Source organism: Capsicum annuum, chromosome 7 (assembly GCF_002878395.1).
Source record: "Capsicum annuum cultivar UCD-10X-F1 chromosome 7, UCD10Xv1.1, whole genome shotgun sequence".
Taxonomy (NCBI): domain Eukaryota; kingdom Viridiplantae; phylum Streptophyta; class Magnoliopsida; order Solanales; family Solanaceae; genus Capsicum; species Capsicum annuum.
The window spans coordinates 59,548,342-59,563,380 of NC_061117.1; the positions used below are offsets into that span (position 1 = coordinate 59,548,342).

Below are 15,039 nucleotides of genomic sequence, written 5' to 3' on the forward strand. Positions count from 1 at the left end.
TTGGAAGTTCGTTGGAGAGGCTGGTGTAAGGTGGTTGACTGGATTGTTTAATGAAATCTTCAGCACGGCAAAGATGCTCGAGGCGTGGAGGTGGAGTACCATGGTCCCTCTTTATAAGAATAAAGGGGACATTCAGAGTTGCAATAACTATAGGGGGATTAAGTTATTGAGTCACTCTATGAAGATCTGGGAGAGAGTGGTCGAGGTGAGGCTGAGACGGATAGTGTCTATTTCGGAAAACCAGTTCGGATTTATGCCTGGCCGCTCGACGACGGAGGCAATCCACCTGATGCGGAGGTTGGTGGAGCAGTATAGGGAGCGGAAGAAGGATCTGCACATGGTGTTTATCGATCTGGAGAAGGCATACGACAAAGTCCCCAGGGAGGTGCTTTGGAGATGCTTGGAGGTGAGTGGAGTACCGCTGGCATATACCAGAGTAATTAAGGATATGTATGATGGATCGAAAACCCAGGTGAGGACGGCGGGAGGAGACTCAGAGCATTTCACTGTCCTGATAGGATTACATCAGGGATCTACTCTTAGTCCCTTTTTGTTTGCGTTGGTGATGGATGTGTTGACTGTCGTGGTGTATGCTTTTTGCAGACGATGTAGTTCTGATAGATGAGACTCGAGGGGGTGTGAATGACAAATTAGAGGTGTGGAGGCAAACTCTTGAGTCTAAAGGGTTCAGGCTGAGCAGAAGCAAGACAGAGTATGTGGAATGCAAGTTTAATGACGTGAGGCGGGAGAATGAGGTAGTAGTGAAGCTGGAAGCACAGGAGGTATGTAAGAGGGATAAGTTCAAGTATCTTGGGTCCGTGATCCAGAGTAACGGTGAGATTGACGAGGATGTCTCGCACCGTATTGGGGCGGGATGGATGAAGTGGAAACTCGCGTCGGGGGTGCTGTGTGATAAGAAGGTGCCGCCCAAGCTTAAAGGCAAATTCTACAGGGTGGTAGTCCGTCCGGCCTTGTTGTATGGAGCGGAGTGTTGGCCAGTTAAGAACTCCCACATCCAAAAAATGAAGGTGGCAGAAATGCGGATGTTGTGCTGGATGTGTGGACTGACTAGAGGGGATAGAGTTCGGAATGAGACTATCCGAGAGAAGGTTGGTGTGACTTCAGTGGAGTGCAAGATGCGGGAAGCACGATTGAGATGGTTCGGACACGTGAAGAGGAGGGGCATGGATGCCCCGGTCCGTAGGTGTGAGAGGCTAGCGTTGGATGGTTTTATGCGGGGTAGGGGTAGGCCGAAGAAGTACTGGGGCGAGGTGATTAGGCGGGACATGGAACAGTTATAGCTCACCGAGGACATGACCCTAGATAGGAAGGTCTGGAGGGCGCGAATTTCGGCAGAGGATTAGGGCCAGTTTGGGTCGCTAGTGTAGGGAATTACTTGGTGGGGGTTTTATTCCTGTTATGATTCTGTCTTCCGTGTTTCATGTTTTATTACGAATTTGTGTGCTTTCCCCTGCTTTCCTCTGTTTTATATTACTTATGGGTGCCGTATTTATGTTATGTAATCTGCTTCTGTGCTTTACTATGTGTTTGTGTGGTATCTCGTGTCTTGAGCCGGGGGTCTATCGGAAACAGCCTTTCTACTTCATCAGAGGTAGAGGTATGGACTGCGTACATCTTACCCCCCCAGACCCCAATAGGTGGGAATACACTGGGTTTGTTGTTGTTGTTGTTGTTGTTGTTATGTTACTGGAGCTGTACTTTACCAGTTTTCCTTTTGACTACTACTTGATCACTGGTGCTGGTTTAAATTTGTTAGAATAAGAATAAGAATAGCATATTGAATTTACTTGAAAAGGAATTTTAATGTAGTGTCCTATTAAGAATAGGATTGGAATGTAGTGTCTATAAATAGGGTCTCAATGTTATTATATATAAGAGACAAACCAAGGACTTTGGTAGTCCTCACAAAAGTTTCCAACTTAATTTTAAACTTTTCAATTAATTACTTTTATGTCATGATTTTACCTTTTACAATAATTTAATTAATTTCTTAATCCTATAATATTTTGACATTTGGTTGATATAATGAAGTTACTTTGTCTTTTTTTTTTTCGCTATATGGACCTTTTGCACTTGATGCATGTGTCATAGTATGAGAAGTTATTATTAAGGTTTTTTTTTTTTTTGTAATTTCAATTAATTAATTAACTATTTAAAAAATAATAATTGGGAGTAGGACAAGGGGAATTAGGGAGGAGATTACTAAGCAAAAAATTAAATATTTACCAATAAAGTGGAGTTTAGGTAGTTAGTCAATTGAAACATTCAAATTCTCATATTGTTTAATTAATTGATAAATCATTTTTAGAATCTTCCATTATAAGGTTTTATTTCTCATATTTATATATTATTTAATTAAGTCTATTGCAAAATATAAATGTCAAATATCATTTAATTATTTTATTTATTAAATTATTTGTACTTCATGCTTTATGATTTGATTATCTTTTGTTAATTTTTTTAATTAAAATTTATTATTTAATTAAATCTTGTAAATGAAAATAGTCTTAACAAAATTAATATTTTATATAAACTTTTATTTAAAGTAGTCTAAGAAAAAATATATATTTTGACCGTGGAGAATTTTTTTCTATTGCATAAATATTTCATCATTTTTTCCTTCTTTCTTATTATTAATCTTTAATAATGTATTTTCCATAAGAAAGAATTTTGTACAAATAATGTGGGTATGAAGATATATTTTATTTCTATCGAATTGAATATGGTTCTGATGCATTTCTTAATTATCTTTTATAAATTGAATAATTTTTTGTGGAAAATTTTATTCACTGCTTTTTTAAAATATCAAACATATTTCATATCTTGAAAATTAAAATTATTGATAATTCTGGTCAATTGTAAATCAATATTTTTAGCATCAATTATAGAGAGAGAATTAATTGATCTCGATGTTCGTTTTAGTGAGTCTAATTTATTTTTTCTTAATTTAGTATAAAATTATTCTTAAAGCACCACATTTAACTAGCATGAATTTTTGTTACATGAAATTATAAATAAAATCATACATTTTTCATCACACACAAGAAGTCTTGGGTAAATAATTGATTCACTTGATCACTTTTGTCTTCATTTACCTGATTGCAAAGATGAACTTGAATTGAGAAATTAGAAAAGAAATTAATTATATGCTCATAAATTAGTTTACTAATATTTTTCAATTTTTATGATCTTTGCAAGTTATAATTATTTTTTATATATATTTTAAATCATATTATTCATAAAGTATCAAATTACTTGAGTTTGAGCCCGAGCTTCCCACGGACCTTATAAAACTAGACTATATATAAGGGAGAACCTCTTATTTTGGTAGTCTTCACATGACTGTATTTTGTCTATTTTATCCTTGATTAAGTTTTAATGAGCTTTTAAAATCTCATCCATTGTAATAAATTTGAACAATTACATGGGCATTTAAAATGCTATACAAAAATGATGAATCATAAAATAGTGATAGTGACACTATAAAATATCTATTTATCTAACTAAATTTAAAATTTTACTGTCGTCTTTTATGTGGGATAATAGTAATTTAATTAAAAAAATATTTCTTTAATCCTCACAAGAAATTTGTGAAGCTTTAATAAACTTGTTAAGGACTCATTGAAGAAACATCTACAAAAAGTATTTCATTGAGTCTGACTTTTAATTATTTAATTTATCATAAATCATACAATAGGTTGTAGCATCAAATATTTTTATATTAATCAAATATTGTATTATTTTTTTTAAAAATATAAATTAGCAATGTAAAGTTTAATTGAGAAAAAATAATGAAATTAATGATACATAAGGCAAAAATCAATTTAGATCGTTAAAGGCTTTCATTCAAAAACTTTCAGTAAAATAAAAAGGAGAAAAATTTTCGTGTGTGCATTTATTTGAAAATTAAAAGAAAGACTAAAATATATGATAAGAGAAATAGTTATTTTTAACTTATAAAATCTTTTTACTCCCTCCGTTATAATTTATTTGTTTGATTTTGACTTAACATAAAGTTACAGAAAAAGTAACGAATATTTTTTAATTTTATGGTCTTAAACTAAAAATATGTAGAAAGGACCAAAATATTTGTTGATCTTGTTGTCTTAAACATGCCACATGGACAGTTGAAATTAATCCAAAAAAGAAGAGAGACATTTTTTTTTAAACGAACTAAAAAAAATAGGACAAAAATTGAAACAGATATATAATTATAACATTTTAAAAATATTGAAAAATAATCAAGCTAGACCGTTAACTAATATAATGGTACAAAAAGCAAAAATAGAAAGTTAAAAAAATTATAAATCTAAATATTAATGTAGTTTGGGCCCGAGCTTAGCATGGGCTAAACGACACTAGTAATAATTTAGAGACAACAATTAAATAATATTTTTTCTCCTATATTTCTCACATAGTATCAGAGCAGGTTAGAAATATCAGACAAGATAACTCAGTCACCGTGCGTCAATTTCGGTGACTGATTTGGGTCAATTTTTATTTTGTGGGTTGTGTGAAAAATACACCACCACCAAAAGGATCGGAAAGATCAGGCGACAAAAAACCGCCAAAAAATTACCCTTACGCGCCAGCCGAAATCCAGAAATTCTAGCGAGATCTGCGTCACGCGCCGGCGCGTGACCCCATCGCCAATCGATTTTTGAGTTGTTTCTTTTTCTGTTGGGGTCGCGGGTCTATTCTGACTCCGACCAATTGCTCCTTTCCAGATTCCGACAATTATTTTGAGATTCCGACCGCCGGAACCCTAATTCCGGCGACATCAGTTTTTTTTGCGGGGATTTTCTTTTTCAGAAATTCAGATCTGGTTCTTGGAATTTTCAAGTCAAATTCTCAAGATATCTTTTGGGCATGATATTTTTTTTTGGGCTCCAAAAATATTGAAATTGGAAGTTCAAGTCCTATGATTAAATCTGAGCCCTTAACGAGAAGATTAGAAAATCAAATGTCACAGTCCATGAAGAATCGATGAGGGAAAGGTCGATTTGGAAGATCTCATCCTAGGTGTAGTTATTATAAAAGTTTGCATGGTCGACCAACTAAAAATGCTCATATTGCTCAATCTAACACTATAGGTGATCAACGGGTGTATTTATTTGACAAGGAGTATAATGAGTATCTTCAGTATGAAGAAAGAATATATTTCTACCAATAGCCTCAACTGCACAATCTCCTACCTTTGGATCATGGGTTGTGGACTCATGTGCTTCTGATCATATTTCTGGTGATAAATCACTTTTGTTTGATATTGTTTATTCGAAATCTCTTCTAGCTATTACTTTAGCTAATGGAATTCGAACAGAGCCAAAAGGAGTTGGACAAGCCAAACCCCTATCTTCTGTCACTCTAGACTCTGTTCTTTATGTCCTTACAACAACAACAACAAACCCTGTGTATTTCCATATAGTGAGGTCTGGGGAGGGTAAAATGTACGCAATCCATACCACTACCTCTGGAGAAGTAGCAAGGCTGTTTCCGATAGACCCCCGACATAAAAGAAAGTGGAGATGCAGGACCTTGATTGTAGTATAACTTTTTTTTATGATTCTTTTCTAATGCAGGACCGCAAAACGGGCGCTTCAAATTTCTTCATAGCATGCTTCGCTACAGATTCTCACAAACTTATTCACAAACGTTTGGGACATCCTAGTCTATCCATGCTACAAAAGATGGTGCCTAGTTTATCTAGCCTATCCATATTAGATTGTGAGTCGTGTCAACTTGGGAAACACACCCGTGCTACATTTTCACGTAGTATTGAAAGTCGCTCAAAGTCTATTTTCTCATTTGTTCATTCCGATATTTGGGGTCCTAGTAGAGTCAGTTCACTGTTAGGATTTCGTTACTCTGTTACTTTCATCGATAATTTTTCAAGATGTACTTGGGTTTACTTAATGAAAGATCGTTCCGAGTTATTTTCTATATTCAAAAGTTTTTGTGCTGAAATACAAAATCAATTTGGTGTTTCTATTCGTGCTTTTCGTGGTGATAATGCCTTAGAATACTTATCCTTCCATTTTCAGGAGTTTATGACTCATTAAAGAATCATTCACCAATCATCATGTCCATACACCCCTCAACAGAACGGTATAGTAGAAAGAAAAAATAGGCATCTCATTGAGACTGCTCGCACTCTTCTCATTGAATCCCCTGTTCCACTGCGTTTTTTTGGGCGATGCGGTCCTCACATCTTGCTAACTCATTAACAGAATGCCATCATCTTCGATCCAGAATAAGGTTCCCCATTCCATACTATTTCCTCAGTCACATCTCTACTTTATCTCCCCTCGTGTTTTTGGGAGCACATGTTTTGTTCATAACTTAGCCCCAAGAAAAGATAAATTAGCCCCTCGTGCTCTCAAATGTGTCTTCCTTGGTTACTCTCGAGTTCAAAAAGAGTATCGATGCTATTCACTTGATCTGGGTTGCTACCTTATGTCCGCTGATGTCACATTCTTTGAATCTCAACCTTATTATACATCTTTTGATCATCTTAATATCTCTGAGGTTTTACCCATACCTCCAGTCTTACCTACACCAATCTTTGAGGAATCTATGGTTGCTTCTCCATCTCCAGCCACAGTGCCACCACATTTGACTTATCACCGACGCCCACGTCTAGTATCAGTCCCAGATGATTCATGTCGTGCGCCTGACGCTTCCCCTATTGCGGATCTGCCTCTTTCTAGTCAATCAGTTGCACTTCAAAAAGGTATAAGATCCACTCGTAATGCTAACCCACATTATACTTTCTTGAGTTATCATCGTTTGTCATCACCCCATTATGTTTTTGTATCATCTTTGTTCTCTATTTCCATTCCTAAGACTACAGGTGAAGCACTTTCCCATTCAGGATGGAAACAGGCTATGATTGATAAGATGTCTGCTTTACATACAAGTGGTACTTGGGAGTTTGTTTCCCTTCCTGCAGGTAAATCTACTGTTGGTTGTCGTTGGATTTATACAGTCAAAGTTAGTCCAAATGGTCAGGTTGATCGGCTGAAGGCTCGCCTTGTTGCCAAAGGATATACACAGATATTTGGACTTGATTATAGTGACACGTTCTCTCCCGTGACTAAAATAACATCAGTTCGTCTTTTTCTCTCTATGGCTGTCGTTCGTCATTGGCCTCTTTATCAGTTGGACATTAAAAATGCTTTTCTGCATGGTGATCTTGAGGAAAAAGTTTATATGGAGCAACCACCTGGTTTTGTTGCTCAGGGGGAGTTTAGTAGCCTTGTATGTCGATTGCGCAAGTCACTCTATGGTTTGAAACAATCCCCTCGAGCCTGGTTCAGAAAGTTTTAGCACAATTATTCAGGAGTTTGGTATGATTCGTAGTGGAGCTGATCATTCAGTGTTTTATCGCCATTCTGAACCAAATCTGTGTATTTATTTGGTGATTTATGTTGACGATATTGTTATTACCGGCAATGATCAAGATGGTATCACTAACTTGAAGCAACATCTCCTTCAACATTTTCAGACTAAAGACCTTGGCAGATTGAAATACTTTATAGGGATTGAGGTTGCTCAATCCAGCTCTGGTATTGTTATTTCTCAACGCAAGTATGCTTTAGACATTCTTGAGGAAACAGGAATGATGGGATGTCGACCCATTAACACTCCTATGGATCCAAATGCTAAACTTCTGCCAGGACAAGGGGAGCCACTCAGTGATCTTGGAAGGTATAGGCGGTTGGTTGGAAAGTTGAATTATCTCACAGTGACTAGACCCGACATCTCTTTTTCTGTGAGTGTTGTAAGTCAGTTTATGACTTCCCCTGTGATAGTCATTGGGATGCAGTTGTTCGGATTTTGCGATATATAAAATCATCTCCAGGTAAAGGACTACTCTTCGAGGATCGAGGTCATGAGCATATCATTGGATATACAGATGCTGATTGGGCAGGATCACACGTTCTATATCTGGATATTGTGTTTTAGTAGGAGGTAATTTGGTATCCTGAAAGAGTAAGAAACAACGTGTGGTTGCTCGATCTAGTGCCGAAGCAGAGTATCGAGCAATGGTTGTAGCAACTTGCGAGTTGATTTGGATCAAGCAATTGCTGAGAGAATTAAAATTTGGAGAAACTGGTAAGATGGAACTTGTATGTGATAATCAGGCAGCCCTTCATATTGCATCTAATCCAGTGTTCCATGAGAGGACCAAGCACATAGAGATTGATTGTCACTTTGTCAGAGAAAAGACACTCTCGAGAACAAAATTTGTGAAGTGATCAACTCACCAAGTCCCTCACCAGTCCTCGTATTAATTACATTTGTGACAAGCTTGGTACATATGACTTGTATGCACTAGCTTGAGGGGGAGTGTTAGAATAAGAATAGGAATAGCATATTAAATTCTATTTGGAAAGGGATTGTAATGTAGTGTTCTATTAGGAATAGGATTAGAATGTAGTGTCTATTCTCAAATGTAATAATTTAGAGACATCAATTCAATAATATTTTTCTCCTATATTTCTCACAAAATTGATTTTGGATTCAAAGTTTTAGAGTTAAGAGGTGTTGGCACTGGAAAAAGACAAAACATGAATTTACTGCACTGTTGTCAAATATGATGCGATAAATAGTCCAATGACAATCTTATGTTTTTTCTGTTCATTGGATATTTAATACATCAACTATGGCGGGCAATTTGCTTAATTTCGAGTAAATCATTTTTGTAATTCAACCGGTTTAAAGCTCATATAACTAATGATTGACTATACTGGGTTAAGAAATTCTTTTTTCTTCTTCCTCATCTTCTGTTTGGGTAAATATTGTTATAGGTGTCCAATGGTGAGAAGGAGCACGAAGAGTCTGCTTTTGATGGAGAGTTTATTAAAGTAGAGAAGGAAGCTTTGGAATCGAAGGATGGTTCACATGCTGCAGCTGAAGCTTCTCCTGCACAAGGCAAAGTATATGCTGTGAACCGGAGCTCAAATATTTCATCTGCTAGCAGAGAATATCTTGAAGCACAAGAAAAGGCTAACGAACTTGAGCTTGAATTGGAAAGAGTTGCTGGAGCATTAAAAGACACCGAATCTCAAAATGTGAAGTTAAAGGATGAATTGTCGCTCACAACAGAGAAGCTGGAGGAAACTGCAAAGAAATTTGAAGAGCTTGAACTTGATCACAAGAAATTACAAGAGCAGATTGCAGAAGCAGAAACCAGATCTAATACTGAGCTTAACGCGTTGCAAGAGGCACTACAAGCTCATGAATTGAATAACAAGGAGCATGTTAATGTTAAGGAGGCATTTGACAGACTTGGCCTCGAGTTTGAAAGCTCACAGAAGAAGATGGAAGAGCTTGAGCAGGCGCTGCTGGCTTCTGCAGGTGAGGCTCAAAAGTTTGAGGAGTTGCACAAACAAAGTGGCTCACTTGCAGAATCAGAGACAAAGCGGGCCTTGGATTTTGAGAGATTGCTGGAGTTGTCGAAACAGAGTGCAAAAGAAGTTGAAGACCAGATGGCTTCCTTACAAGAAGAACTCAAGGGCCTAAACGAGAAGATTGCCGAAAATCAGAAGGTTGAAGAAGCACTCACAACTACAGCTTCAGAGCTTTGTAAAGTTCAAGGAGAGTTAGAGATCTCAAAATCACAAGTGCAAGATATTGAGAATAAACTTGCATCAAAAGAAGCTCTGATAGATGAATTAAGCCAAGAGATAGACGTGAGAAAAGCTTCTGAATCTCAGGTAAAGGAGGATATTTCGTCTCTTGAGCTTTTACTATCATCCACTAAAGAAGATCTTCGGGCTAAGGCGTCTGAGTTGGAAGACATAGAGTTGAAGCTTCAGGAGGAAGTAGGTTTAAAGAAACATATTGAAGCTAAACTGAAAAGCCAGGAAACACAACTCTCAGTGTCTCAGGAGGAGCTGGCCAAACTATCTATAGAGAAAGGAGCTCTTGAAGCTTCTGTAGCCGAGCTAAACAATGATGTGGTTCAGATGAAGGAATTGTGTAGTAATCTAGAGGTGCAATTGCAGCTCTCAGATGAGAAATTCTGCAATGCAGATTCTCTTCTTTCTCAAGCTTTAGCAAACAGTGCGGAGCTGGAACAGAAGCTGAAATCATTGGAAGAGCTTCACCATGAATCTGCACATGCCATAACTACTGCCAACCAGAAAATTTTTGAGCTTGAGGACATGCTACACATTTCCAATGCTGCTATAGAAGAAGCAAAATCCCAACTTAAAGAAATGGAGAATCGTTGTGTTGCAGCTGAAGAAAGGAATGTGGAACTAGAACAGCAACTAAATCAAGCGGAACTGAAAAACAATGATATGAAGAAAGAATTAGAGGAGTTCTCTGGGAAAGTTTTTGAACTAAATACCACCCTTGAGAAGACCCTGGAAGAAAGGGAACAGCTGGATGCCAGATTGCAGGAGTACGGGAAGAATATAGCTCATTTGGATTCTGAGTTGGTCGAATCAACTGCTCGTAATTCAGAACTTGAAGCTGAGCTTAAAAATATTGCTGACAAGTGTGCTGAACATGAAGGTCGGGCCAACACTACTGATCAACGCAGCCGTGAATTAGAGGACTTGATGCTGGTATCACACTCGAAAGTAGAGGAATCCAGCAAAAAGGTTAGTAACTTGGAGCTATTGCTCGAAACAGAGAAATATAAGACTCAGGAGCTTGAAGAACAAATAAGCACATTAGAAAAGAAAGGTGTTGCGGTGGAAGCAGAATCCAAGAAGCATTCTGACAGGGCATCTGAGCTTGAAGCAGAAGTAGAGGCATTTCAGACAAAATTGTCAAGCCTTGAGGCTGCTGTGGCAGAGACCAAGGAGAAGGAGAGGGAATTGAGTCAATTCCTGAAGAGTGTGACAGAGGAGAAGATAAACTTAGAGGATGTCTACAAGAGGGAACTGCAGGAGTTCTCTGGGAAAGTTTCTGAACTAAATGCTACACTTGAGAAGACCATGGAAGAAAAGGAACAGCTGGATACCAGATTGCAGGAGTACGAGGAGAAAATAGCGCATTTGGATTCTGAGTTTGTCAAATCAAGTGCTCATAATTTGGAACTTGAAGCGGAGCTTAGAAGTGCTGCTGACAAGTGGGCTGAGCATGAAGGTCGGGCCAATACCACAGATCAACGCAGCCGTGAATTAGAGGACTTGATGCTGGTATCACACTCGAAAGTAGAAGAAGCTGGAAAAAAGGTGAGGAACCTGGAGCTACTGCTCGAAACGGAGAAATATAGGATTCAGGAACTTGAAGAACAAATATGCACACTAGACAAGAAATGTGTGGCAGCAGAAGCAGAATCTAAGAAGCACTCTGACAGGGCATCTGAGCTCGAAACAGAAGTAGAGGCATTCCAAACTAAATCGTCAAGCCTTGAGGTTGCTCTGGTGGAGACCACGGAGAAGGAGAAGGACTTGAGTCGATGCCTGAACAGTTTGACAGAGGAAAAGAAAAACTTAGAGGATGTGTATAGGATTTCAATTGAAAAACTTGCTGAAACAGAAAACTTGCTTGAGGTCCTGCGTAGTGAATTGAATGCCACACAACAGAGACTGGAAAGTATTGAAAATGATCTTAATGCTACTGTGTTGAGAGAGAGTGAGGTGATGGAGAAGCTCAAGTCAGCAGAAAAGCAGCTAGAGCAACAAGGAAGAGTTTTGGAGAAAGCAACAGCTCGAAGCATAGAGCTTGAGTCATTGCATGATACTCTGAAAATGGATGCTGAGCTCAAACTCCAAGAGGCAACTGGCAAATTTGTTACGAGAGATTCAGAGGCACAAACATTGAATGTGAAACTGAAGGCTCTTGAAGATCAGCTAAAGAGTTACGAGGAGCAGATTGGTAAATCTGCTGAAAGCTTTTCAGCTGTGAAGGAAGAACTGGATCAGGTGTTGGTGAAGCTGGCTTCATCTGAAACTGACAATGAGGACCTGAAAAATAAAATATTGGAGGTAGAAGAAAAAGCTGCAGACATTTTATCTGAAAACCAACAATTAATGGAGACAAATGTGCTTCTTAAGAGCAGGGTGAGTGATCTTGAAGAACTGTTAAACTCAGCCCATGCAGAAAAGGAAGACAGCATTCAACAACTAGTTTCTCATATGAACACCATCACAGAACTAAAAGATCAGCATTCCAAAGCCTCTGAACTTCAATCGGCAACTGAAGCCCGCATATCAGAAACGGAGGCAAAGCTGCACGAAGCCATTCAAAAGTTCACCCAGAAAGAGTCTGAAGGTAAAGAGTTAATGGATAAGCTATACTCTCTTGAAACTCTGGTGAAAACATATGAAGAGCAGGTTCGTGAAACAGCTAATCCGGCAGAAGCTCGAAAAGTGGAACTAGAGCAAAGCCGTAAGAATTTGAGTGATCTTGAAACCATTGTTGAAGAGCTAAAAGGGAAGTGTACCGAACTTGAAAAGGAGAAAGAAGGACTTACTATGGAGAACTCAGAGCTAAAGGGAGAAGTGGCCTCAAATGGCTCTATACTCAATGATTTAGAAGCCAAAGTGTCAGCTGCATTTGCTGAGAAGAATGAATCAGTTGAAGAGCTTAAATCTTCAAACCAGGTTATAGACGACTTAAAAGAGCAGCTTAGTTCTGAAGGGAAGAAACTACAACTTCAGGTTAGTGTAGTTACACTTTGAATCGGTATCATTCACACTACTAGCCAATTACTGCAGGTGCATGTACTTGCATCTGACAACTTACCATTCTAACATGATCTTTACAGTTATCATCCATTTTGGAGGAAAAAAACTTGCTCAATGAAACACATCAAACGTCTAAGAAGGAGCTGCAAAATGTCATAGCACATCTTGAAGAACAGTTGGAAGAAATTAAGTCGAGTGAAGATTCTCTGAAAAGCCGCATCAAGGAGCTTGAAGATCACTTGGGCAGTGCGGAGGCGCAAGGCAAAGAAGAGGTAATGTAATTTTTAGACAGTTAAATATACAACCAAGTTGACATTCTAGTGCCAAAATTACATGCTAGTAGCAATTTTCAAATATTATATTGCCATCCCAATAAAATGTTTCTGATTTTTCCTCTTCTAGTATGGTATGAAAATTAAACATTTACTTTTCAAGCTTGGTTACTAATTCATATTTGAATGTCGACAACACAGAAAGAGGCTATGTCCAGTAAGGGGTCGGAGGAGCTGCAAGTTAAAAGCAAGGAAGTAGTAGTTCTACAAAACCAAGTCAAGGAACTTGAAGAGAAATTGCAGCAGGCTGATGCTATATTGAAGCAGAAGGTTAGTTTCTTTTCTGAACTGTATTTGCTGACTATGCAATTTTTTAAGTCTACCAATATCTTTTCACTCAGCCTCCTGTTTTCAGCTGAGTCTACTATTACCATCAGAATACTTCCACGTGCGCTTAGATGTTAGAAGAAAGAAGGGATGTTGAACAAGGACATCTCATCCTCTTATATCTTTAGTGTTTTAGAAGAATGCCTGCGTAAAATTATCATCGACTAGAGCAATGTAAATTATTTAACAAATATGACCATTATGATCGTGAAATAGCTCGAAAGATAAATGATTTTCAATTGCTTTTAATTCAAATTGCAGGATATTGGTGGCAGTAGTAGTGATCGAAAGGATGACCTAGAGGTGAAATCTAGGGATATTGGAGAAATGCTTTCTATTCCAACGAAACGAAAGAGCAAGAAGAAGTTGGAAGTCTCTTCAACTCGACCATCCTCCAGTGTGTCACAAGTTCAACACATTGAAGGATCTTCTGCCATTCCCCTGAAATTTATTTTGGGGGTTGCTCTAGTTTCTGTTATCCTGGGAATAATTCTTGGAAAAAGATACTAGTTTCAAGGTTTTCGAGGTTTTGTCTTGGGTTAGAATGTTTTTTTTTTTCCTTTGTGATTTTTGAAAAACACTTTGATCATTATTGTTGGTATCTTAATCGATAGTTTGGGCTGGAAGTTATTGGGGAACTGGTTTTCATATTTCCTTCAACTTAACTAAGTAATCAAGGTTGTATTTTGTTTTGCTCATGAATTTATTTTAGAAGGCTTCGATTGTGGAAGATTCCTGGGAACGCTACCAGTTTGTTTCTTAATGAAGTCAGAAGGTGTTTGGATGGACTTATGTTTTGGTCAAAATAGCTTTTAATCTACTACTTTTTACTTTTTTTTAAGTGTGTGACAAATTTCAAAATTGTTTAAAAAAAAGTCAAAATTTACTTTTCATAAGCCAAAAACTAGAAACTATAATTCCCACCTCTTTTTTTTTTTTTTTGGCTTATAAGTCATTGTATTTTGATCAATTAAAAGACATTTTTATCCCTCAAAATTCTCTATTATTCCAAAATTACCTTTGTGTAGTTATATTAGTATTTTTTTTTATTTTATAAAACTTCTAATTTATGAAATATGAATTTTTATATATTATTCTCCTTTAATATATTCTTTTAAATTGAACAATTATTATTGTACAATATATGAATTTTTCTAATAAAAAAATAACTCACCAACCAAAATATATGGAGAATACTCATTGAAGATATACAACTTCATGGACGATTAGCGAATGATCCATCTATATTTCACGACGCAACATTCGTATTCGCCAATGTTTAATAATGATAGTCATTATTCAATCAACGAGTAATATATTTTCTAATTAAGAGTTTTTTTATCAAATAAATAGTATAATTTGTGACCAACTATTAATCTATTAATGTAATTATAATAATTAGTAACATATATATTTTGTCTAATGATTTAAGCTCTTTTAACAAAAAAAAAAGTTTTTTAGCACATAAATTAATAGTCATTCATGAAAATAATTTTATATATATAAATTCTAATTTGAATCATTTTAGAAATAAAAATTAATAATAATCAATTCTATATATTGTTAACAATATTAAAGATATTTCAGACATTTTGACAAAAGAAATTTTAAAGTATCATAAAAAATGTGCTTTTTGTTTTCATTTATTGTATGACTTGTTTTTTGTGAGATTGACCATCGACAAGTGAAATACACTTCTCCGCTCTCAT

At 36.8% G+C, this 15,039-nt stretch overlaps 1 protein-coding gene across 1 annotated transcript in view; it reads left to right on the forward strand.

Moving 5' to 3' along the window:
* Positions 1–14,120, forward strand: part of LOC107854949 (early endosome antigen 1) — a 36,744-nt gene extending 22,624 nt beyond the window's left edge. The window contains exons 3-6 of the mRNA XM_047393553.1: positions 8,832–12,644; positions 12,752–12,943; positions 13,145–13,273; positions 13,592–14,120. Of these exons, the coding sequence (XP_047249509.1) occupies positions 8,832–12,644; positions 12,752–12,943; positions 13,145–13,273; positions 13,592–13,840 (4,383 nt within the window). The 3' untranslated portion in view covers positions 13,841–14,120. The remainder of the gene's footprint in view (positions 1–8,831; positions 12,645–12,751; positions 12,944–13,144; positions 13,274–13,591) is intronic.
* Positions 14,121–15,039: the final 919 nt, after the last annotated feature.